Source organism: Scyliorhinus canicula, chromosome 10 (assembly GCF_902713615.1).
Source record: "Scyliorhinus canicula chromosome 10, sScyCan1.1, whole genome shotgun sequence".
NCBI lineage: Eukaryota > Metazoa > Chordata > Chondrichthyes > Carcharhiniformes > Scyliorhinidae > Scyliorhinus > Scyliorhinus canicula.
In genome coordinates this window covers 143,138,821-143,162,994 of record NC_052155.1, presented here as the reverse complement: position 1 = coordinate 143,162,994, position 24,174 = coordinate 143,138,821, and the positions used below count along the sequence as shown (strand labels likewise).

At 53.6% G+C, this 24,174-nt stretch overlaps 1 protein-coding gene across 3 annotated transcripts in view; it reads right to left on the bottom strand.

The window, feature by feature from the left end:
• lsm5 (LSM5 homolog, U6 small nuclear RNA and mRNA degradation associated) overlaps window positions 1–12,396 on the bottom strand; it is a 32,272-nt gene extending 19,876 nt beyond the window's left edge. Inside the window, exons 1-4 of one of the 3 annotated variants that reach the window (XM_038809813.1) lie at window positions 12,281–12,396; window positions 11,211–11,306; window positions 3,130–3,157; window positions 2,425–2,497 (exon numbers count right to left, since the gene is read on the bottom strand). In XM_038809813.1, coding sequence (XP_038665741.1) covers window positions 2,425–2,497; window positions 3,130–3,157; window positions 11,211–11,306; window positions 12,281–12,353 — 270 coding nt within the window. In that variant the 5' untranslated portion in view covers window positions 12,354–12,396. The remainder of the gene's footprint in view (window positions 1–2,424; window positions 2,498–3,129; window positions 3,158–11,210; window positions 11,307–12,280) is intronic. The other 2 variants (XM_038809814.1, XM_038809815.1) reach the window with 2 other exon arrangements.
• Window positions 12,397–24,174: the final 11,778 nt, after the last annotated feature.

Sequence of the window (24,174 nt, the reverse complement as noted above, 5' to 3'; positions counted from 1 at the left end):
AACATTATTAAAGTTAAGGCCCACCATAGAACTTCCCAATTGAGAACATAAGGAAAGATGGATTGGCCAAGCAGGGCATCCGGGGGCGGAAATCATGGCAACCCCCACTTATCAAACGGATCAATGCAGTAACTCAGATTAAGGCCCTTAAACAAGCTCCAAGCAGCAACCAAGACCTAAAGCAGATTCAGGAAGGAGCACGCCCTGCCTCCTTTGATAAGTGGCAGGATCCCATTACAGTAAAGGATGGGCTAGTCCTCAAGGACAGCCAGCATGTGGTACCAACTAGAGACCGCAACCAAATTATTTATCAAAACCACAATGCCCAGCGCCACCAAGGGGCAGGAGCCACAGGTGGGCGCATTAAGGGATTGTGCCCATGGCCAGACATAGACAAAAGCATGTCGCATTACGTCGAAAACTCCACAGTCTACATCCAATACAATCCCGACAAATATACCCATAAGGAAGAACTGAGACACACTCAGTCCGTAGAAGGCCCCTGGATAAATTTGCAGATTGAATACATCGGTCCCCTACTGCCCTGCACAGGAGTTTAGAAATACATCCTGGTCGTATTTCGGACCAAGGCACTAATTTCACCACCCAGGTGATGCAGCAGGTAATGAGGTTATTGGAATGAAACGAAAATTCCACATTGCTTTCCATCCTCAATCCAGCTGGATAGTGGTAAGGATGAACGGTACTCTCAAAGAAATGATCTGTAAGACCGTCCAGCAGAACAACCATACTTGGAACCAAGTCCTGCCATTTGTCCTCATAATAATGCGGAACTCAGTTTCCAGTTTCACCGGACTGACCTAACATGTGCTCATGACAGGGAGACCCATGAGGGACCAAAGCCCTGCTAAGGCTGGATTTATCCAAACCTGAGCTCGCAGCTCTTAGCCATGAGACTGCTGTCAAAATACTGGTGGAAAACGTTCTAGCCGCAGAGCTAGCAGCAGCCGTTAAAATGAGAAGAAAGAAACAGAGTAAGGCATAGTTTGAAGGCAAGGTGAACCCCGTGGAGTACGAAGTCGGCAGAAGATAATGCTCCAAGTCTTCGAGCCGGGCAAATTCTTATTCCCCAGATACGCAGGACCCTACCCGGTGGTAGATAAGGCAAGCCCATTCATTTACCGGGTATTGATGGATTCCAGGAAAGCCAGCTGGCACCATGTGAATCACATGAAGGCATTTAGCTCACAAAACAATAACCAGTACCATACGCTAGAGGGAGTTGAGGTAGCGGTCCCGACCCCTATTCCCGGGGTTCGGATCCTGACCCCCACAGACCCCAGGTACAAGACTCTAATGTCTAATGTCACAGAGAAAAGGGAAATGAGTCGCGATCAGGCCACGTACACTCGATGGCACCTGGCACAGGGATCCACAGAAGGCTCTGGTTATGGTGCTCAGATAGAATCATAGAATTTACAGAGCAGAAGGAGGCCATTTGGCTCATCGAGTCTGCACTGGCCCTTGGAAAGAGCACCCTACTTAAACCCACACATCCACCCTGTCCCTGTAACCCAGTAACCTCACCCAACCAAAAGATGTGCGGGTTAGGTGGATTGGCCAGGCTAAATTGTCCTTAGTGTCCTAAAAAATAAGGTTAATGGGGGTTGTTGGGTTACTGGGATAGGTATACGTGGGCTTGAGTAGGGTGATCATTGCTCGGCACAACATCGAGGGCCGAAGGGCCTGTTCTGTGCTGTACTGTTCTAATTCTAATTCTAACCGTTTTGGACACTGAGGGCAATTTAGCATGGCCAATCCACCTAACCTGCACATCTTTGGACTGTGGGAGGAAACCGGAGCACCCGGAGGAAACCCAAGCAGACACAGGTAGAACGTGCAGACCCCTTACAGACAGTGACCCAAGCCGGGAATCGAATCTGGGACCCTGGAGCTGTGAAGCAACGGTGCTAACCACTGTGCTACCATGCATGGAGTTCTTCAGGTGCATAGTACATATTCATTTCAGGAGAAGTTAGACAAATTAACAATGGAGAATGAAGAGTTGATGGAGAGACAGAGGAGATGGGCGACAGTAGAAACAGCACCATGGACTTGTTGGGACAAATGGTATGTTTCTATGCTATATACTATGTAATTCTATGCCTTCAGATAATATTGGTGTGATCTAAACATACCAAATTGACTCATGGGAATTTAGTAATTTCAGTTGACTAAGTATATTCTTATGGAGCCTAAAAGTCTGCCAGATTGTAACTTCTATCTGATTTCTCCATATTGCGCATATTATTCAACAGTAAAATGGTAATAGAAACAAGCTAGTTGGAGGAACAGATTTTGCCTGTGCATTTCCTGCATGTCCAAAAAACAGACAGACAGAGATTAGAGAAATCTGACCAAATCATCTTGTAATTTTGTTATCATCTGGATTCCACTACTTACCATTGTTATGTTGTTTCCATTTAACAAAATTTGGTCGAGTTTTGTGATTCTTCTGCCTTCTGGTGTGATCTCACTTTAGAGGAGCAAGAACGAGAAACGGTAACTAAGCAGTTTAACAGCTACAAGCCAAAAATACACTACACTGGAGTGAAACAGAGGGCAGACTAAAGTGTAATGGTATAAACCTCCATAACTGTTGAATATACTATGGGTATGTTTGTGTCAGTATTGGTCATTTTTAATTGACATAACAAGCTCAATTCCCCTTCAAGGGAGTCAGGTATTCACAGAACATTCTGAATACGTATTTAAAAGGAGAAATCAGACCATGTCTACACATTCAGTGGTTGTTGTACAAATTTAAATTGTTTGACCAATTTATGAAAAATTTAAAATAAATAAAACTAGTTTAGTTTTGAAAACTTTTTACTGAAGTATTTGGTGAAGACTAACTAGGAATCTTTCAAACGATGAAAAAATTGATGGAACTGAGATTCTAGACATTAGGTAATTAAGGCAAAACATTGCAGCCTCTGACAGTTTTTAAAATTCCTATCCTTTCTGGTATTGAAATTTAAATCTAACCTTAATTTTGAATTAATTTACAAGTTGCACTTTTCAACATCCACTGGAAGCAAAGACTGTTGGCTAATCTTATATATCAGCTACTAAATTCCAAACAGCACAAGGGTGTATAGTACTTACAATTCCGTGACATCTTCAAGCACCATATCCAAGGCTTAGAGTTAAGAAATGAACATTCTAAAAGTCAGTTTATTATCCGTTAGATTCCCAGTAGATCCTAGAAGTTCAGAGGACCACCAGTTTTCAGATTTTTGGTGACCATTTTAAGAATACCTGTACTACTGAAGTGATAAAATTGGCTGAATGAGTGACATCCACTGGTGCCTCCAAATACAATAAACTGAGGGTTGTGATGGAATACTCACATCTGGATGCATCCAACTCCGAAGCTCTGAATTTCTGCTACATTCTTTTTAAGCACACTTTTATTTTTTGATTCAATTATTTTTAAAAGAAAGTCTATCCATCTGGATGGGGAGCATCATTTTCCGCATCTACCAGTAGATAGGTGATATTCCTACTCAATCTCCAATATCTTAACCAATTCCCCATTCAAGCCAATAGGTTGCACCAAGATCATACATTAAATTTTGTTAAACCCATTATGTGGAATGCCTTCTGATAGTCCATGTAAATAACATTCATAAATACTCCTTATCGACCGTGTTTGTTTCTTCCTTAAAATATTTGTTCGGGCGTAACCCTTTACAAATCCATGCTGGTTCTCTGATTTGTTCATTTTTCACCAAATTGTCACTCAGTCCTGAATATTAGATGGTAGGAACCTCCTCACAATTGATTTTAGATTAATAGTCCATTTTGATTAATAGGGCGGCACAGCATAAAAATGTTTAGTACTGTTGTTCACAGCACCAGGATCCCTGCTTCAATTCCTGGCTTGCGTAACTGTCTGCGGGAATTTGCACGGGTTTCCTCCAGGTGCTCCGGTTTCCTCTCACAAGTCCCGAAAGACGCGCTGTTAGGTAATTGGGACATTCTAAATTCTCACTCCGTGTACCCGAACAGGTGCCGGAATGTGGTGACTAGGGGCTTTTCACAGTAACTTCATTGCAGTGTTTTTTTTAAATAAATTTGAGTACCCAATTTTTCCAATTAAGGGGCAATTTAGCGTGGCCAGTCCACCTATCCTGCACATCTTTGGGTTGTGGGGGAAAAACCCACGCCAACAGAGAGAACGTGCAAACCCCACATGGTCAGTGTCCCAGAGCTGGGATCAAATTTGGGACCTCGGCGCCGTGAGATAGCAGTGATGTGGGCAGCACAAGTGGATAGCACTGTGGCTTCACAGTGCTAGGGTCCCAGGTTCGATTCCCCGCTGGGTCACTGTCTGTGCGGAGTCTGCACATTCTTCCCGCGTCTGCATGGGTTTCCTCCAGGTGCTACGGTTTCCTCCCACAGTCCAAAGACGTGCAGGTTAGGTGGATTGGCCATGATAAATTGCCCTTTGTGACCAAAAAAAAAAAGGTTCGGAGGGGTTATTTGGTTACGGTGCAGACTCAATGGGCCAAGTGGCCTCCTTCTGCACTGTATGTTATATGCTAACCACTGGGCCACCAGGCTGTCCTTTATTTCAATGTTAATGTATGCCGACTTGTGACAATAAAAAAAAAATTTTGTTCATCTTTGACCATTTTAAAATTATGGAATAGTGGATGATTGACTTTAAATAAACAATTATACATTGAATATTGTTCTGACAAATCCTTTTTAAAAAATAATTCAAATGCCGTGTTTTAAGTGGTACGGACGAGAATCAAATATGTCTGACGTGTGTCACTTGTAAAGCCAAATAGGCTTAAAATATGAAAATGTAAGATCACAAGGTATATAGCTTGGTTGATACGCCATGGCTTTGCTTATTTGCTCTACATTTCTCACTATCTCACCATTTATTCTGCATTCCTTTGCCTTATCAGCAAAGGTAAGTGGAAAATCTAATTCTGCTGTTTTTCAGTTAAAAGTGCAGTGTGGAGCTTAGTGTCTGATTGGTTGAAGCTGCCCCCACCCTAATTGCTGAGAGGCAGTTATCTGTCAATCACCTGAGGCCTGTTGAGGCCTGTTTAGGGGCACATTGTATTATTCTCTTTGAAGGTAAGGTTTTTTTTTGAGTCATCGGTTAGCTGAGGTCTGTATAAAAGACAGACAGAGAGCGCACACAGTAAGCGAGCACTTTTCCAGGAGACACATCCGGAGTGAGACTCATACAGAGTGAGAGATTTAAACTTGGTAATTTGGTGCAGTGAGGTAAATCGGTGCATAGTGTAAGGAGGTGCTTTTTAACCCTGGTAAGTGACTGGTAAGTAGTCGCTCTTTTTCTTTTCATTGTCTAATTTATTTATTTTTATTTTGAAATTCTAGTTGTTTAAGTTTACCAAGGGTTTAAGACATGGCAGGAGATCCCAGACCCGTGTCATGCTCCTCGTGTGCGATGTGGGAGCTCAGGGACACGTCCACTGTCCCCGGCTCCTTCACGTGCAAGAAGTGTGTTCAGTTGCAGCTCTTGTTAGACCGCTTGACGGCTCTGGAGCTGCGGATGGACTCACTTTGGAGCATCCGCGATGCTGAGGAGGTCGTGGATAGCACGTTTAGCGAGTTGGTCACACCGCAGGTGAAGGTTACTGAGGGAGATAGAAAATGGGTGACCAAAAGAAAGAGCAAGAGTAGGAAGGCAGTGCAGGTGTCCCCTGCGGTCATCTCCCTGCAAAACAGATATACCGCTTTGGATACTGTTGAGGGAGATGGCTCACCAGGGGAAGGCAGCAGCAGCCAGGTTCATGGCACCGTGGCTGGCTCTGCTGCACAGCAGGGCAGGAAGAAAAATGGCAGGGCTATAGTGATAGGGGACTCGATCGTAAGGGGAATAGACAGGCGGTTCTGTGGACGCAATCGAGACTCCAGGATGGTATGTTGCCTCCCTGGTGCAAGGGTCAAGGATGTCTCGGAGCGGCTGCAGGACATTCTGGGGGGGGAGGGTGAACAGCCAGCTGTCGTGGTGCACATAGGCACCAATGATATAGGTAAAAAACGGGATGAGGTCCTACAAGCGGAATTCAGGGAGTTAGGAGTTAAACTAAAAGTAGGACCTCAAAGGTAGTAATCTCAGGATTGCTACCAGTGCCACGAGCTAGTCAGAGTAGGAATGTCAGGATAGATAGGATGAATGCGTGGCTCGAGAGATGGTGCAAGAGGGAGGGATTCAAATTCCTGGGGCATTGGGACCGGTTCTGGGGGAGGTGGGACCAGTACAAACCGGACGGTCTGCACTTGGGCAGGACTGGAACCGATGTCCTAGGGGGGGTGTTTTCTAGAGCTGTTGGGGAGGGTTTAAACTAATGTGGCAGGGGGATGGGAACCAATGCTGGAAGTTGGAAGGTAGTAAAACAGGGACAGAAACAAAAGGAAGTAAGGGGAAAAGTGCAAGGCAGAGAAGACATAGTCAGAAATCCATAAGGGCGACAGTACAAGGTACAGTGACTGAGGGGAGCACAGTGAATAGGCCCAGTAATAACAAAAGGAATAAAACTGGAGATGTTAAGATTCAAGATGTGGAGATGCCGGCGTTGGACTGGGTTGGACTGGGTTGGACTGAAACTTAAGATTCAAAACAGAGGTAAAAAAACCAACATAAGTGTACTTTACCTGAAAGGATGGGAATCGAGGAATACGGGCCCCAGAAGTGTAGAAGGTTTTAGGTTAAACATACAAGATAATACATGGCTTAGAAAGGATGGACGCAAAGAAACTGTTTCCGTTAGGCGAGGAGTCGAGGACCCGTGGGCACAGCCTTAGAATTAGAGGGGGTAAATTCAAAACAGAAATGCGGAGACATTTCTTCAGCCAGAGAGTGGTGGGCCTGTGGAATTCATTGCCGCAGAGTGCAGTGGAGGCCGGGACGCTAAATGGCCTCAAGGCAGAGATAGATAAATTCTTGATGTCGCGAGGAATTAAGGGCTATGGGGAGAATGCTGGGAGGTGGAGTTGAAATGCCCATCAGCCATGATTGAATGGCGGAGTGGACTCGATGGGCCGAATGGCCTTACTTCCACTCCTATGTCTTATGTCTTATGGTCTTATGCAGCATGGTTGACGCAGGCGTGGAGGGCCGAATGGCCTGTTCCTGTGCTGTATTTTTCTTTGTTCTTTGTTTGTTTTACCAATTGTGTTTGATTCCTGGAGCTTTTTGGTTTAATCTAGATCTAAAACGCTTATCAACATACTTCGAATCATTGAATTTCGAGTCTGCACCGGCCCTTGGAAAGAGCACCCTACCCAAGCCTACACCTCACCCAATCCCAGTAACCCCTCCTCACCTTTTTGGACACTAAGGGGAAACTTAGGGGTTTAAACTAATGTGGCAGGGGGATGGGAACCAATGCTGGAAGTTGGAAGGTAGTAAAACAGGGACAGAAACAAAAGGAAGTAAGGGGAAAAGTGCAAGGCAGAGAAGACATAGTCAGAAATCCATAAGGGCGACAGTACAAGGTACAGTGACTGAGGGGAGCACAGTGAATAGGCCCAGTAATAACAAACGGAATAAAACTGGAGATGTTAAGATTCAAAACAGAGGTAAAAAAACCAACATAAGTGTACTTTACCTGAATGCTCGTAGTATTCGGAATAAAGTAAATGAGCTGGTGGCACAAATCATCGTAAATGACTATGATTTAGTGGCCATTACTGAAACATGGTTAAAGGATGGTCACGACTGGGAGTTAAATATCCGAGGGTATCAAACTATTCGGAAGGACAGAGTGGATGGTAAGGGAGGTGGTGTTGCTCTGTTATTTAAGGATGACATCTGGGCAATAGTAAGGGATGACATCGGTGCTATGGAGGATAAGGTTGAATCCATTTGGGTGGAAATTAGGAATAGTAAGGCGAAAAAGTCACTGATAGGAGTAGTCTATCGGCCACCAAATAGTAATGAGATGGTGGGGCAGGCAATAAACAAAGAAATAACTGATGCATGTAGACATGGTACAGCAGTTATCATGGGGGATTTTAATCTACATGTCGATTGGTATAACCAGGTTGGTCAAGGCAACCGTGAGGAGGAGTTTATAGAATGTATCCGCGATAGTTTCCTAGAACAGTATGTAATGGAACCTACGAGGGAACAAGCGGTCCTAGATCTTGTCCTGTGTAATAAGACAGGATTGATTCATGATCTCATAGTTAGGGATCCTCTCGGAAGGAGCGATCACAATATGGTGGAATTTATAATACAGATGGAGGGTGAGAAAGTAAAATCAAATACTAGTGTTTTGTGTTTAAACAAAAGAGATTACAAGGGGATGAGAGAAGAACTAGCTAAGGTAGACTGGGAGCTAAGACTTTATGGTGGAACAGTTGAGGAACAGTGGAGAACCTTCCAAGCGATTTTTCACAGTGCTCAGCAAAGGTTTATACTAACAAAAAGGAAGGACGGAAGAAAGAGGGAAAATCGACCCTGGATATCTAAGGAAATAAGGGAGAGTATCAAATTGAAGGAAAAAGCATATAAAGTGGCAAAGATTGCTGGGAGATTAGAGGACTGGGAAATCTTTAGGGGGCAACAGAAAGCTACTAAAAAAGCTATAAAGAAGAGTAAGATAGAGTATGAGAGTAAACTTGCTCAGAATATAAAAACAGACAGTAAAAGTTTTTACAAATATATAAGGCAAAAAAGAGTGGCTAAGGTAAATATTGGTCCTTTAGAGGATGAGAAGGGAGTTTTAATAATGGGAAATGAGGAAATGGCTGAGGAACTGAACAGGTTTTTTGGGTCGGTCTTCACAGTGGAAGACACAAATAACATGCCAGCGACTGATAGAAATGAGGCTATGACAGGTGAGGACCTTGAGAGGATTGTTATCACTAAGGAGGGAGTGATGGGCAAGCTAATGGGGCTAAAGGTAGACAAGTCTCCTGGCCCTGATGGAATGCATCCCAGAGTGCTAAAAGAGATGGCTAGGGAAATTGCAGATGCACTAGTGATAATTTACCAAAATTCACTAGACTCTGGGGTGGTCCCGGTGGATTGGAAATTAGCAAACGTGACGCCACTGTTTAAAAAAGGAGGTAGGCAGAAAGCAGGAAATTATAGGCCAGTGAGTTTAACTTCGGTAATAGGGAAGATGCTGGAATCTATCATCAAGGAAGAAATTGCGAGGCATCTGGATATAAATTGTCCCATTGGGCAGACGCAGCATGGGTTCGTTAAAGGCAGGTCATGCCTAACTAATTTAGTGGAATTTTTTGAGGACATTACCAGTGCAGTAGATAACGGGGAGCCGATGGATGTGGTATATCTGGATTTCCAGAAAGCCTTTGACAAGGTGCCACACAAAAGGTTGCTGCATAAGATAAAGATGCATGGCATTAAGGGTAAAGTAGTAGCATGGACAGAGGATTGGTTAATTAATAGAAAGCAAAGAGTTGGGATAAATGGGTGTTTCTCTGGTTGGCAATCAGTAGCTAGTGGTGTCCCTCAGGGATCCGTGTTGGGCCCACAATTGTTCACAATTTACATTGATGATTTGGAGTTGGGGACCAAGGGCAATGTGTCCAAGTTTGCAGATGACACTAAGATGAGTGGTAAAGCGAAAAGTGCAGAGGATACTGGAAGTCTGCAGAGGGATTTGGATAGGTTAAGTGAATGGGCTCGGGTCTGGCAGATGGAATACAATGTTGACAAATGTGAGGTTATCCATTTTGGTAGGAATAACAGCAAACGGGATTATTATTTAAACGATAAAATATTAAAGCATGCCGCTGTTCAGAGAGACTTGGGTGTGCTAGTGCATGAGTCACAGAAGGTTGGTTTACAAGTGCAACAGGTGATTAAGAAGGCAAATGGAATTTTGTCCTTCATTGCTAGAGGGATGGAGTTTAAGACTAGGGAGGTTATGTTGCAATTGTATAAGGTGTTAGTGAGGCCACACCTGGAGTATTGTGTTCAGTTTTGGTCTCCTTACTTGAGAAAGGACGTACTGGCGCTGGAGGGTGTGCAGAGGAGATTCACTAGGTTAATCCCAGAGCTGAAGGGGTTGGATTATGAGGAGAGGTTGAGTAGACTGGGACTGTACTCGTTGGAATTTAGAAGGATGAGGGGGGATCTTATAGAAACATTTAAAATTATGAAGGGAATAGATAGGATAGATGCGGGCAGGTTGTTTCCACTGGCGGGTGACAGCAGAACTAGGGGGCATAGCCTCAAAATAAGGGGAAGTAGATTTAGGACTGAGTTTAGGAGGAACTTCTTCACCCAAAGGGTTGTGAATCTATGGAATTCCTTGCCCAGTGAAGCAGTTGAGGCTCCTTCATTACATGTTTTTAAGGTAAAGATAGATAGTTTTTTGAAGAATAAAGGGATTAAGGGTTATGATGTTCGGGCCGGAAAGTGGAGCTGAGTCCACAAAAGATCAGCCATGATCTAATTGAATGGCGGAGCAGGCTCGAGGGGCCAGATGGCCTACTCCTGCTCCTAGTTCTTATGTTCTTATGCACTTTCCCCAAATGGATACATAGTAGATAGGAAACATAGTAGATTGGAGCAGGAGGAGGCCTCTTGGCCCTTCGAATCTGCTCCACCATTTATCACGATCATGGCCGGTCATCCAGCTCAATAGCCGAATCCTACTTTCTCCCCATAGCCTTTAATACCATTTACCCCAAGTGCTATATCTAGCAGCCTCTTGAATATATTCAGAGTTATAGCATCAACTACATCCTGTGGTAATGAATTCCACAGGCTCACCACTCTTTGAGTTAAGAAATGTCTCCTCATCTCTATCCAAAATGGTTCACCCTGAATCCTTAGACTGTCACCCTTGGCTCTGGACACACCCACCATTGGGAACATCTTCCCTGTATCTACCCTGTCTAGTCCTGTTAGAATTTTATGTCTCGATGAGATCCACCCTCATTCTGAATTCCAGCGAGAACAATCCTAACCTAGTTAATCTCTACTCGTATGACAGTCCCGCCATCCCTGGAATCAAGAACACCCTTCCTCAAAAAAGGAGACCAAAACTGCACAATATTCCAGGTGTTGCCTCACACCTCTGAATTGCACTCCATTTACTTATGTGCCAGTTGACTGAATTAGTCAGCTGAATCACAAAGTGTGAATACATTTGTAAATGCCAATATCATTCATCAAGCAGGGCGTTTTGACATAAAAAACGATAAAAGGATACTGACAAAATCATCAAAACCTAGCAGTGTTCCAACAATCTCCTTGTCATTTTTCATAACAATATGAATTCGCGAACCAATGCATTTGTCCACCAGCTCTGGAATGGAAGAAAAAATGTTTGCAGGTAAATTTCTTTAAAAAAAGGACAGCAATTAAAAGCACAGACTTCTGCTTACCTATTTAGGATCTGTTCATATTTCTATTAAAAAGGCACAAATATTTCAAACCAATAGAGCCTTCCACCTCACTGCATCTCCAGTCACCTTTCAACTTCTTCCTCCTCTCTTTTCACAGAATCCCTACAGTACAGAAAGTGGTGACTTGGCCCATTGAGTCTGCACCGACCCTCCGAAAGGGCATCCGACCCAGGCTGACTCTCCCACCCTATCCCAATAACCCCACCTAACCTGCACATATTTGGACTGGGGAAGGAAACTGAGGCATCTGGGGGAACCCACTATTTTTTCATCCCCTCCCTGGGGTTTTAGTTTCCCCTTTCCCACCTCCTCCACTTCTCTGCCACCCACCTTACCTCCTCCTTCCTCGCTACATCAATTCCCTTAGCCCCCCACAATCTCCCTCCTGACTTCCTTTCATCACCTAGGTCCCTCACTTTCATCATGCCCCTTCTCATCTTCCAGCACTCTCCTCCAAACACATACTCAATAATCTGCTTTCCCTCTCCATCCTTTCCTACCTCTGCTTCTTCGTTCCCCAATCTCTCCTCTCCCTTTTCTCCTACTCTTCCTTCATCCTAACTTCCATCATGTATCACTTCCACGCACCTCTTCCCATCACTATTTCACCCAACCTGTCCACCCCGCCCCATTTCGCTCATCAATGAACATTTCTCCAACATTCAAACCTCCATTCCCATCGTCCCCATTCTTTTCTTCACTCATTCCGCTCTATTTCCCTAACTGATCGCACCATTTGCGCGCGGCACCCTCAGCTTTCACCTGAGCCTCCTCCGTTTCTCGCACCATTTCTAGGGGCTAATTGCAGCCAACGACTCAACTCCACCTCTCCGAGCCATAACTAGGGGCTCTTGCATCACTCTCCGCTTCTTACCCAGTGGCAGTAACTGAGACGGGTTGGTGGAATTCAGCGCCATCTTCACATTCAGCAAAGCAACTTGACGCATGCGCAAAACGGATCAACATCGGCCAATCAAACGTCACTCGACGTGTCTGCGCAATGACGTCACAGCATTAGTGCAGCCAATCAGTGATTATATTGGGGGGGGGGGAAGTTGGGGAGGTGAGTTGAAAGGGGAGGGGGAGGGGGAGGGGTGAGGTTAAGTTAAGTTGAGTTGGGATGGGATGGGTTGGGTGGGTGAGATGGGGGGGTGGGGTGAGATGAGTTGGGGGAGGGGTGAGAGTTGGGGGGGTGAGAGTTGATAGGGGTGAGTGGTGGGGAGGGGAGTGGTGGGGAGGGGTGAGAGTTGGGGGGTGAGTGGTGGGGAGGGGTGAGTGGTGGGGAGGGGTGAGTGGTGGGGAGGGGTGAGTTGGGGGGGTGGAGGGGTGAGTTGGGGGGGTGGAGGGGTGAGTTGGGGGGGTGGAGGGGTGAGTTGGGGGGGGGGAGGGGTGAGTTGGGGGGGTGGAGGGGTGAGTTGGGGGGGGTGGAGGGGTGAGTTGGGGGGGGTGGAGGGGTGAGTTGGGGGGGTGGAGGGGTGAGTTGGGGGGGTGGAGGGGTGAGTTGGGGGGGTGGAGGGGTGAGTTGGGGGGGTGGAGGGGTGAGTTGGGGGGGTGGAGGGGTGAGTTGGGGGGGTGGAGGGGTGAGTTGGGGGGGTGGGTGGGTGAGTTGGGGGGGTGGGTGGGTGGGTGAGTATGCGGGTGGGTGGGTGAGTATGCGGGTGGGTGGGTGAGTATGCGGGTGGGTGGGTGGGTGAGTGGGGGGGTGGGTGGGTGAGTAGGGGGGTGGGTGGGTGAGTTGGGGGGTGGGTGGGTGGGTGAGTTGGGGGGGTGGGTGGGTGAGTTGGGGGGTTGAGTTGGGTGGGTGGGGGGGGTGGGTGAGTTGGGGGGGGGGTGGGTGAGTTGGGGGGGGGTGAGAGTTGGGGGGGGTGAGAGTTGGGGGGGGTGAGAGTTGGGGGGGTGAGAGTTGGGGGGGTGAGAGTTGGGGGTGGGTGAGAGTTGGGGGGGGTGAGAGTTGGGGGGGGTGAGAGTTGGGGGGGGGATGAGTTGGGGGGTGGGTTGGGGGGGTGAGTGGGGGGGTGGGTGAGTTGGGGGGTGAGTTTGGAGGAGGGTGAGAGTTGGGGGGGTAAGAGTTGGGGGGTGAGTTGGGCTGGGGTGGGGGGGTGAGTTGGGGGGGAGGGTGAGTTGGGGGGGAGGGTGAGTTGGGGGGAGGGTGAGTTGGGGGGAGGGTGAGTTGGGGGGAGGGTGAGTTGGGGGGAGGGTGAGTTGGGGGGGGGGGGTGAGAGTTGGGATAGGGTGAGTTGGGGGGGTGAGAGTTGGGGGGTGAGAGTTGTCGGTGGTGAGTTGGGGGGGTGAGTTTTGGGGGGTGAGTTGGGGGGGTGAGAGTTGGGATAGGGTGAGTTGGGGGGGTGAGTTGGGGGGGTGAGTTGTTGGGGGGTGAGAGTTGTTGGTTGAGAGTTGGGGGGGTGAGAGTTGGGGGGTGAGAGTTGGGGGTGGTGAGTTGGGGGGTGAGTGGTGGGGAGGGGGAGTTGTGGGGGGGAGGGGGCGTTGGGGGGGTGAGTTGGAGAGGTGAATTGGGGGGTGAGAGTCGGGGGGGGTGAGTGTTGGGGGGTGAGTTGGTGGGGTGGTGAGTTGCGGGGTGGTGAGTTGGGGGGAAGCTGTGAGTTGGGGGATGAGTTGGGGGGAGGGGTCAGTTGGGGGGGTGAGTTGGTGGGGAGGGGTGAGTGGTGGGGAGGGGTGAGTTGGTGGGAGGGGTGAGTGGTGGGGAGGGTGTGAGTGGTGGGGAGGGGTGAGTGGTGGGGAGGGGTGAGTGGTGGGGAGGGGTGAGTGGTGGGGAGGGGTGAGTGGTGGGGAGGGGTGAGTGGGGGGGGGGGGTGAGGGGTGGGGAGGGGTGAGTGGTGGGGAGGGGTGAGTGGTGGGGAGGGGTGAGTGGTGGGGGGGGGTGAGTGGTGGGGGGGGGGTGAGTGGTGGGGAGGGGTGAGTGGTGGGGAGGGGTGAGTGGTGGGGAGGGGTGAGTGGTGGGGAGGGGTGAGAGTTGGGGGGGTGAGTTGGGGGGGTGAGTGGTGGGGAGGGGTGAGTTGGGGGGGTGAGTGGTGGGGAGGGGTGAGAGTTGGGGGGGTGAGAGTTGGGGGGGTGAGTGGTGGGGGGGTGGGGGGTGAGTTGGAGGGTGAGTTTGGAGGAGGGTGAGAGTTGGGGGGGGTGAGAGTTGGGGGTGAGAGTTGGGGGTGGTGAGTGGTGGGGAGGGGGAGTTGTGGGGGTGAGTGGGGGGGAGGGGGAGTTGTGGGGGGGGTGAGTTGGGAGGTGAATTAGGGGGTGTGTTGGGTGTGAGTTGGTGGGGGTGGTGAGTTGGGGGAGGGGTGAGTTGAGGGGAGGGTGAGTTGGGGGGGAGGGTGAGTTGGGGGGGAGGGTGAGTTGGGGGGGAGGGTGAGAGTTGGGGGGGGAGGGTGAGAGTTGGGGGGGAGGGTGAGAGTTGGGGGGAGGGTGAGAGTTGGGGGGAGGGTGAGAGTTGGGAGGGTGAGAGTTGGGAGGGTGAGAGTTGGGAGGGTGAGAGTTGGGAGGGTGAGAGTTGGGAGGGTGAGAGTTGGGAGGGTGAGAGTTGGGAGGGTGAGAGTGGGGGGGAGGGTGAGAGTGGGGGGAGGGTGAGAGTTGGGGGGGTGAGAGCTGTGTTGGGGGGGTTGAGTTGGGGGGGTGAATTGGGGGGTGAGTTGGGGGGGGTTAAGTGGGGTCGGTGAGTTGTTGGGGGGGAGTTGTGAGTTTGGGGGATGAGTTGGGGAGGGGTGAGTTGCGGGGGTGGGTTGGGCGGGGTGTGAGTTGGGGAGGTGAGTTTGGGGGGAGTGAGTTGAGGGTGGGGGGAGTGAGTTTGGGGGTGGGGGGGAGTGAGTTTGGGGTGGAGGGTTTGGGGTGGTAGTGAGTTTGGGGGGTGAGTGAGTTTGGGGGGTGAGAGTTTGGGGGGTGAGAGTTTGGGGGGTGAGAGTTTGGGGGGTGAGAGTTTGGGGGTGTGAGAGTTTGGGGGGTGAGAGTTTGGGGGGTGAGAGTTTGGGGGGTGAGAGTTTTGGGGGGTGAGAGTTTGGGGGGTGAGAGTTTGGAGGGTGAGAGTTTGGAGGGTGAGAGTTTGGAGGGTGAGAGTTTGGAGGGTGAGAGTTTGGAGGGTGAGAGTTTGGAGGGTGAGAGTTTGGAGGGTGAGAGTTTGGAGGGTGAGAGTTTGGAGGGTGAGAGTTGGGAGGGTGAGAGTTTGGAGGAGTTTGAGAGTTTGGAGGGTGAGAGTTTGGAGGGGTGAGAGTTTGGAGGGTGAGAGTTTGGAGGGTGAGAGTTTGGAGGGTGAGAGTTTGGAGGGTGAGAGTTTGGAGGGTGAGAGTTTGGAGGGTGAGAGTTTGGGGGGGTGAGAGTTTGGGGGGGTGAGTGGTGGGGGGAGTGAGTTTGTGGGTTGGGGGGAGTGATTTTGGGGGAGTTGGGGGGGAGAGAGAGTTGGGGGGGAGAGTGTTGGGAGGGGGAGAGTTGGGAGGGGGAGAGTTGGGAGGGTGGTGAGTGGTGGGGAGGGGGTGTTGTGGGGGTGAGTGGGGGGGTGATTTGGAGAGGTGAATTGGGGGGGTGAGAGTTGGGGGGGTGAGTTGGGGGGGTGGGGTGCGGGAGTGAGTTGGGGGGGAGTTGTGAGTTGGGGGAGGGGGTGAGTTGGGGGAGGGGTGAGTTGGGGGAGGGGTGAGTTGGGGGAGGGGTGAGTTGGGGGAGGGGTGAGTTGGGGGAGGGTGGTGAGTTGGGGGAGGGGTGAGTTGGGGGGGGGTGAGTTGGGGGAGGGGTGAGTTGGGGGAGGGGTGAGTTGGGGGGGTGAGTTTGGGGGGGAGTGAGTGAGGGGTGGGGGAGTGAGTTGAGGGGTGGGGGGAGTGAGTTGAGGGGTGGGGGGGAGTGAGTTGAGGGGTGGGGGGGAGTGAGTTGAGGGGTGGGGGGAGTGAGTTGAGGGGTGGGGGGGAGTGAGTTTGGGGGGGAGGAGTTTGGGGTGGTAGTGAGTTGGGGGGGTGATTTGGGGGGTTGGGAGGGGTGAGAGTTGGGGGGTGAGAGTTGGCGGGAGGGTGTGTTGGGGGTGAGATTTGGGGGAGTGAGATTTGGGGGTGAGAGTTTGGGGGGTGAGTTGGGGGGTGAGTTGGGGGGTGCGGTGGGGGGGTGAGTTGGGTGGAGGGGTGACAGTTGGGGGGTGACAGTTGGGGGGGTGACAGTTGGGGGGGGTGGGGGGTGAGTTGGAGGGATGAGAGTTGGAGGGATGAGAGTTGGAGGGGTGAGAGTTGGAGGGGTGAGAGTTGGGGGGGTGAGAGTTGGGGGGGGTGAGTTGGGGGGGGTTAAGTGGGGTCGGTGAGTTGGGGGGGTGAGTTGGGGGGGTGGTTAAGTGGGGTCGGTGAGTTGGGGGGGGTGAGTTTGGGGGGGAGTGAGTTGGGGGGTGAGTTGGGGGGGTGGGGTGGAGGGGTGAGTTGGGGGAGGTGAGAGTTGGGGGGAGGTGAGAGTTGGGGGGAGGGGAGAGTTGGGGGGAGGGAGAGTTGGGGGGAGAGAGAGTTGGGGGGAGAGAGAGTTGGGGGAGTGAGAGTTGGGGGGTGTGAGTTGGGGGGTGGGGTGGGGGAGTGAGTTGGGGGGTGGGTGAGTTGGGGGAGTTGTGAGTTGGGGGAGTTGTGAGTTGGGGAGTTGTGAGTTGGGGAGTTGTGAGTTGGGGGTTGGGGGAGGGGTGGGTTGGGGGAGGGGTGGGTTGGGGGGGAGTGGGTTGGGGTGGAGTGAGTTGGGGGGGAGAGTTTGGGGGTGGGGGGAGTGAGTTTGGGGGTGGGGCGGAGTGAGTTTCGGGGTGGGGGGAGTGAGTTGGGGGGGAGGAGTTTGGGGTGGTAGTGAGTTGGGGGGGTGATTTGGGGGGTTGGGAGGGGTGAGAGTTGGGGGGGTGAGTTGGTTGGGTGAGAGTTGGGGGGAGGTGTGTTGGGGGGTGAGAGTTGGGGGGAGGGTGTGTTGGGGGGGTGAGTTGGAGGGGTGGGGGGGAGTGAGTTTGGGGTGGAGGAGTTTGGGGTGGTAGTGAGTTGGGGGGAGTGAGTTGGGGGGAGTGAGATTTGGGGGGTCAGAGTTGGGGTGAGTGAGAGTTGGGGGGTGAGAGTTGGGGGGTGAGTGGTGGGGAGGGGTGAGTTGGGGGTGGGGTGGGGGTGAGTTGGGGGGTGGGGGGTTGGGGGGGTGAGAGTTGGGGGGGTGAGAGTTGGGGGGGTGAGTTGGGGGGTGGGAGTTGGGGCGGTGAGTGGTGGGGAGGGGTGAGTTGGGGGGGGGTGAGTTTGGTCTGAATGGGGGGTGAGTGGTGGGGAGGGGTGAGTTGGGGGTGTGAGTTGGGGTGAATTAGGGGGTCAGAGTTGGGGGGGTGAGAGTTGGGGGGGGTGAGTTGGGGGGAGGGTGAGAGTTGGGGGTGGGTGAGTTGGGGGGAGGGTGAGAGTTGGGGGAGTGAGAGTTGAGGGTGAGAGTTGGGGGGGGTGGGTGAGTTGGGGGGAGGGTGAGAATTGGGGGGGGGTGATAGTTGGGGTGAGTGAGAGTTGGGGGGAGGGTGAGAGTTGGGGGGGTGAGAGTTGGGGGTGGGTGAGTTGGGGGGAGGGTGAGAGTTGGGGGGAGGTGAGAGTTGGGGGAGGTGAGAGTTGGGGGAGGTGAGAGTTGGGGGGAGGTGAGAGTTGGGGGGGGGTGAGAGTTGGGGGGTGAGAGTTGGGGGGGTGAGTGGTGGGGAGGGGTGAGTTGGGGGGGTGAGTGGGGGGGTGGGGGTGAGTGGGGGGGTGAGTGGTGGGGAGGGGTGAGTTGGGGGGTGAGTGGGGGGCGTGGGTTGGGGGGTGAGTGGGGGGGTTGGGGGTGGGTGAGTTGGGGGGGAGGGTGAGTTGGAGGAGGGTGAGTTGGGGGGTGAGTTATTGGGGGGAAGGTGAGTTGGGGGGGTGAGATTTGGGGGAGGTGAGTTGGGGGGGTGAGTGTGGGGGGAGTGAGTTGGGGGGGGAGTGAGTTGGGGGGGAGTGAGTTGGGGGAGGTGTGAGTTGGGGAGGTGTGAGTTGGGGGAGGTGTGAGTTGGGGGAGGTGTGAGTTGGGGGAGGTGTGAGTTGGGGGAGGTGTGAGTTGGGGGAGGTGTGAGTTGGGGGAGGTGTGAGTTGGGGGGGGGAGTGGAGTTGGGGGGGTGAGTTTGGGGGGGAGTGAGTTGAGGGGTGGGGGGAGTGAGTTTGGGGGGCAGGAGTTTGGGGTGGTAGTGAGTTGGGGGGGGTGATTTGGGGGGTTGGGAGGGATGAGAGTTGGGGGGTGAGAGTTGGGGGGAGGGTGTGTTGCAGGGGAGTGAGATTTGGGGGGTCAGAGTTGGGGTGAGTGAGAGTTGGGGGGTGAGTGGTGGGGAGGGGTGAGTTGGGAGGGTGGGGTGGGGGGGGTGAGTTGGGGGGGTGGGGTGGGGGGGTGAGTTGGGGGGTGGGAGGGTGAGTTGGGTCGAGGGGTGAGAGTTGGGGGGGAGTGGTGAGTGGGGTGGGGGAGTCGGGGGGTGAGAGTTGGGGGGTGTGAGTTGGGGGGGTGAGTGGTGGGGAGGGGTGAGTTGGGGGAGGGTGAGAGTTGGGGAGGGTGAGAGTTGGGAGGGTGAGAGTTGGGGAGGGTGAGAGTTGGGGGAGGGTGAGAGTTGGGGGAGGGTGAGAGTTGGGAGGGTGAGAGTTGGGGGAGGGTGAGAGTTGGGGGGAGGGTGAGAGTTGGGGGGAGGGTGAGAGTTGGGGGGAGGGTGAGAGTTGGGGGGAGGGTGAGAGTTGGGGGGAGGGTGAGAGTTGGGGGGAGGGTGAGAGTTGGGGGGAGGGTGAGAGTTGGGGGAGGGTGAGAGTTGGGGGGAGGGTGAGAGTTGGGGGGAGGGTGAGAGTTGGGGGGAGGGTGAGAGTTGGGGGAGGGTGAGAGTTGGGGGGAGGGTGAGAGTTGGGGGGAGGGTGAGAGTTGGGGGAGGGTGAGAGTTGGGGGAGGGTGAGTTGGGGGAGGGTGAGAGGTTGGGGGGTGAGAGTTGGGGGGTGGGTGAGTTGGGGGGAGGGTGAGAGTTGGGGGGAGTGAGAGTTGGGGGGGTGAGTTGGGGGGGGTAAGTTGGGGGAGGTGAGAGTTGAGGGGTAAGTTGCGGAGGTGAGAGTTGGGAGGGGGTGAGAGTTGGGGAGGTGAGTTGGGGGGGAGGTGAGAGTTGGGGGGGGTGAGAGTTGGGGGGGGCTGAGAGTTGGGGGGGCTGAGAGTTGGGGGGCTGAGAGTTGGGGGGCTGAGAGTTGGGGGGCTGAGAGTTGGGGGGCTGAGAGTTGGGGGGGTGAGAGTTGGGGGGTGGAGTGTGTTGGGGGGGAGTGTTGTTGGGGGGGGAGTGTGTTGGGGGGGGAGTGTGTTGGGGGGGGAGTGTGTTGGGGGGGGGAGTGTGTTGGGGGGGGGAGTGTGTTGGGGGGGGGGAGTGTGTTGGGGGGGGGAGTGTGTTGGGGGGGGAGTGTGTTGGTGTATTGGGGGGAGTGTGTTGGGGGGGAGTGTGTTGGGGGGAGTTGGGCGGTGGGGAGTTGGGGGGGAGTGAGTTGAGGGGTGGGGGGGAGTGAGTTGGGGGGTGGGGGGGTGAGTTTGGGGGGGAGGAGTTTGGGGTGGTAGTGAGTTGGGGGGAGTGAGTTGGGGTGAGAATTGGGGGGGAGTTGGGGGGGGAGAGAGTTGGGGGGGGGAGTGAGTGTTGGGGGGGTGAGTGTTGGGGGGGTGAGTGTTGGGGGGGTGAGTGTTGGGGGGGGTGAGTGTTGGGGGGGGTGAGTGTGGGGGGGTGAGTGTTGGGGGGGTGAGTGTTGGGGGGGTGAGTGTTGGGGGGGTGAGTGTTGGGGGGGTGAGTGTTGGGGGGGTGAGTGTTGGGGGGGTGAGTGTTGGGGGGGAGTGAGTGTGGGGGGGGTGAGTGTTGGGGGGGGTGAGTGTTGGGGGGGGGTGAGAGTTGGGGGGGGGTGAGTGTTGGGGGGGTGAGAGTTTGGGGGGGTGAGAGTTTGGGGGGGTGAGAGTTTGGGGGGGTGAGAGTTTGGGGGGGGTGAGAGTTTGGGGGGGGTGAGAGTTTGGGGGGGTGAGAGTTTGGGGGGGTGAGAGTTTGGGGGGGGTGAGAGTTTGGGGGGGTGAGAGTTGGGGGGGTGAGTGAGGGGAGGTGAGTGAGGGGAGGTGAGTGTGGGGGGGTGGGGTGGGGGGTGAATTGGGGTGGGTGAGTTGGGGATTTCAGAGTTGGGGGGGGTGAGAGTTGGGGGGGGTGAGAGTTGGGGGGGGTGAGAGTTGGGGGGGGGAGAGTTGGGGGGGTGAGAGTTGGGGGGGGTGAGAGTTGGGGGGGGTGAGAGTTGGGGGGGTGAGAGTTGGGGGGGTGAGAGTTTTGGGGGGGTGAGTTTGGGGCGGTGAGTGGTGGGGAGGGGTGAGTTGGGGGGTGGGGTGGGGGGGGTGAGTTGGGGTGATTTGGGGGCGTGGGTGAGTTTGGGGGGAGGTGAGTTGGGGGTGGTGATTTGGGGACGTGAGAGTTGGGGGGGTGGGTTGGGCGGGTTGGGGGGGTGGGTAGGGGGGTGATTTGGGGGTTGGGGGTGAGTTGGGTGGGATGTGAGTTGAGGGGGGTGGGTTGGGGGGGTGAGAGTTGAAGGGGTGAGTGGGGGGTGTTAAGTGGGTGGGGTGAGTTGTGGGGGGGCTGAGTTGGGGGGTGGGGGTGAGTTTGGGGGGGAGTTGTGAGTTGGGGGGCGGTGAGTTGGGGGGCGGTGAGTTGTTGGGGGGTTGAGTTGTTGGGGGGGTGAGTTTGGGGGGGGTGAGTTTGTGGGGGGAGTGAGTTGGGGGTGGGGGGGAGTGAGTTTGGTGGGAGGAGCTTGGGAGGGAGTGAGTTTGGGGGGAGTGAGTTGGAGGGGAGTGAGTTGGGGGGAGTGAGTTGGGAGTTGGGGGGATGTGAGTTGGGGAGGTGAGAGTTGGGGGGTGTGAGTTGGCGGTTGTGGGTTGGGGGGTGTGAGTTGGCGGGGGTGGGTTGGGGGGGGGAGAGTTGGGGGGGTGAGTTGGGGGAGTGAGTTGGGGGGGGTGTGTGGTGGGGGGAGGTGAGTTGGGTGGGGGTGAGTGGGGGGGCGTTGAGTGGGGGGGTGACTAGTGCGGGGGTGGGTTGCGTGGGTGGGGGTGAGTTGGGGGAGTGGTTGGGGGGGTGAGAGTTGGGGTGTTGTGAGTTGGGGGGTGAGTTTGGGTGGGGGTGAGTTGTGGGGGGAGTTGTGAGTTGAGGGGGGCGGTGAGTTGGGGGGTGGGGCGAGTTGGGGGGATTAGTTGTTGGGGGGTTGGGCGGGGCGGTGAGTTGGGGGGGGCGGTGAGTTTGGTGGGGGAGTGAGTTGGGGGAGTGAGTTGGCGGGTGAGGAGGTGTGAGTTGGGGGGGTGGGTGAGTTGGGGGGGTGGGTGAGTTGGGGGGTGGGTGAGTTTGGGGGATGAGAGTTGGGGGATGAGAGTTGGGGGATGAGAGTTGGGGGATGAGAGTTGGGGGATGAGAGTTGGGGGATGAGAGTTGGGGGATGAGAGTTGGGGGATGAGAGTTGGGGGATGAGAGTTGGGGGATGAGAGTTGGGGGATGAGAGTTGGGGGATGAGAGTTGGGGGATGAGAGTTGGGGGATGAGAGTTGGGGGATGAGAGTTGGGGGATGAGAGTTGGGGTGAGGTGGGGGGTGAGAGGGGGCGTGAGTTGGGGGGGGCGGGGGTGAGTTTGGGGGGGCGAGGTTGGGGGGTTGAGTTGGGGGGGTAAGTTGTGGGGGGAGTTGTGAGTTGGGGGGTTGAGTTTGGGGTGGGAGTGAGTTGGGGGCGAGTGAGTTGGTGGGTGGAGGGGAGTGAGTTGGGGGGAGGAGTTTGGGGGGAGTGAGTTGGGTGGGGAGTGAGTTGGGGGTGGGGGAGTGAGTTGGGGGGGAGAGTGAGTTGGGGGTTGGGTGAGTTTGGGGGGGGTTGGGGGATGAGAGTTGGGGTGAGTTTGGGGGGTGAGTTGGGGGGGGTGGGGGTGAGTTTGGGGGGGCGAGGTTGGGGGGGTATGTTGGGGGGGGAGTTTGAGTTGGGGGGAGTTGGACGGGACGGTGCGTTGGGGGGGTTGAGTTTGGGGGTGTGAGAGTGAGTTGGGGTGAGAGTGAGTTGGGGGGGAGTGAGTTGGGGGGTGGAGGGGAGTGATTTGGGGGGAGGAGTTTGGGGGGAGTGAGTAGGGGGTGGGGGGAGTGAGTTGGGGAGGGAGTGAGTTGGGGAGGGAGTGAGTTGGGGTGGGTTGAGTTGGGGGGAGTGAGTTGGGGGAGAGAGAGTTGGGGGGGGGAGAGAGAGTTGGGGGGGGGGAAGAGAGAGTTGGGGAGAGGGGAGAGTTGGGGGGTGGCGGGAGTTGGTGGCGGTGGGAGTTTGTAGGGGTTGGGGTGGGAGTTTGGAGGGGGTGGGGGTGGGAGTTGTGGGGGTGGGAGTTGGGGGTGTGGGAGTCGGGGGTGGGGGTGGGGGGAGGGGTTGGTGGTGGGAGGGAGGAGGGGGTGGTTGTGGTGGGGGGAGGGGGAAGGGAATAGAGGGGAGGTGGGAAGGGAGAAGAGGGGAAGATGGGGAAGGGGAGAGGGGGAGGGGATGGGGGAGGGGATTAGACGAATTGTAATTATTTAAACCCAATCACAGCCAGAAAGGGGACAGAACCTTAAAGATTATGATCTCCTTAAGAGAGAGACCGGGAGAGAACCTTTCCCATTCCGAAATCATCTTGAACCTAACCGTTTCATTTAATTTTTTGTATTGTGCATTTAGATCTAAAGAAATTAGATCACAAACTGAATTGTATTTTGAATTCTACTCAACAATCTATATTTGTGTTGGACAAACAAACTTTCTAAATTCTCTCTTCGCATTTAATTGACTTGATCAGTAGACTTTAAACACTGACACAAATAAAGCTACAATTTACTTCATCCAAAGATACTCAGTCTCAAGTTCTGTCGATAACATATAGTGCGGTGCAACGACACATAAATATATTAACAAAGTACAGATGCATCCGGCACCCTGGAGTCTCAAAAATGAAGATTATGGCCAGGAACTATGTCTGGTGGCCGGGCCTGGACACAGACATAGCGGCATTGGTAGGTTGGTGCCAAGAATGCCAACCAGGGAAGAAGATGCCACCTGCAGCCCCGCTGCACCCATGGGAATGGCCAGGTAGACATGGTCGCAACTTCATGTCGATTTTGTAGGCCCGTTTCTGGGTTCATCGTTTTTTATAGTAGTAAACGCCCATTCCAAACGACTGGACGTCTACAAAATGAACCCTGAAAATTCAACAACTTCCATTGAAAAACTCCGCACCTCATTCGCAACTCATGGTATCCCGGAGGTGTTAGATTGGGATAATGGATCGGTTTTCACCAGCCAGGACTTCACAAAATTTATGAGGTCGAATGGCATTCGGCACATAAGGACGCACCATACCACCCGGCATCAAATGGTTCCCGAATTTAGGTGGCAGAATAGAGCCAAGAGGCCCAATGCAGGGGCCATGACAGCACTCACTGAGAAAGGCAATTCAACACGGGTAAAAATGTATGGGTCAGAAATTATGCGAATGGCCCCACATGGGTAGTAGGAAGAGTCAAGGTGAGGACAGGACTTGTCGTATGAGATACGTGTGGCAAAACATGGAATAAAGAAACACCTGGACCAGGTGCGGGCCTCAGATTTGTTTCCTCCCCCGGAGCTGACTCAGACCAGCATACCAAGGTCTGTGGATAGTCCTCCCCGACAAACTATTCACGCCCCTCCGACACCACTGGTGAGGGCATCGAACTCTGATAAGGGCACCGTGGATGATGCTGCAGCTGTACCCCTGCCGCCGGAAGAAAGGGGTGAGCTGCCCCT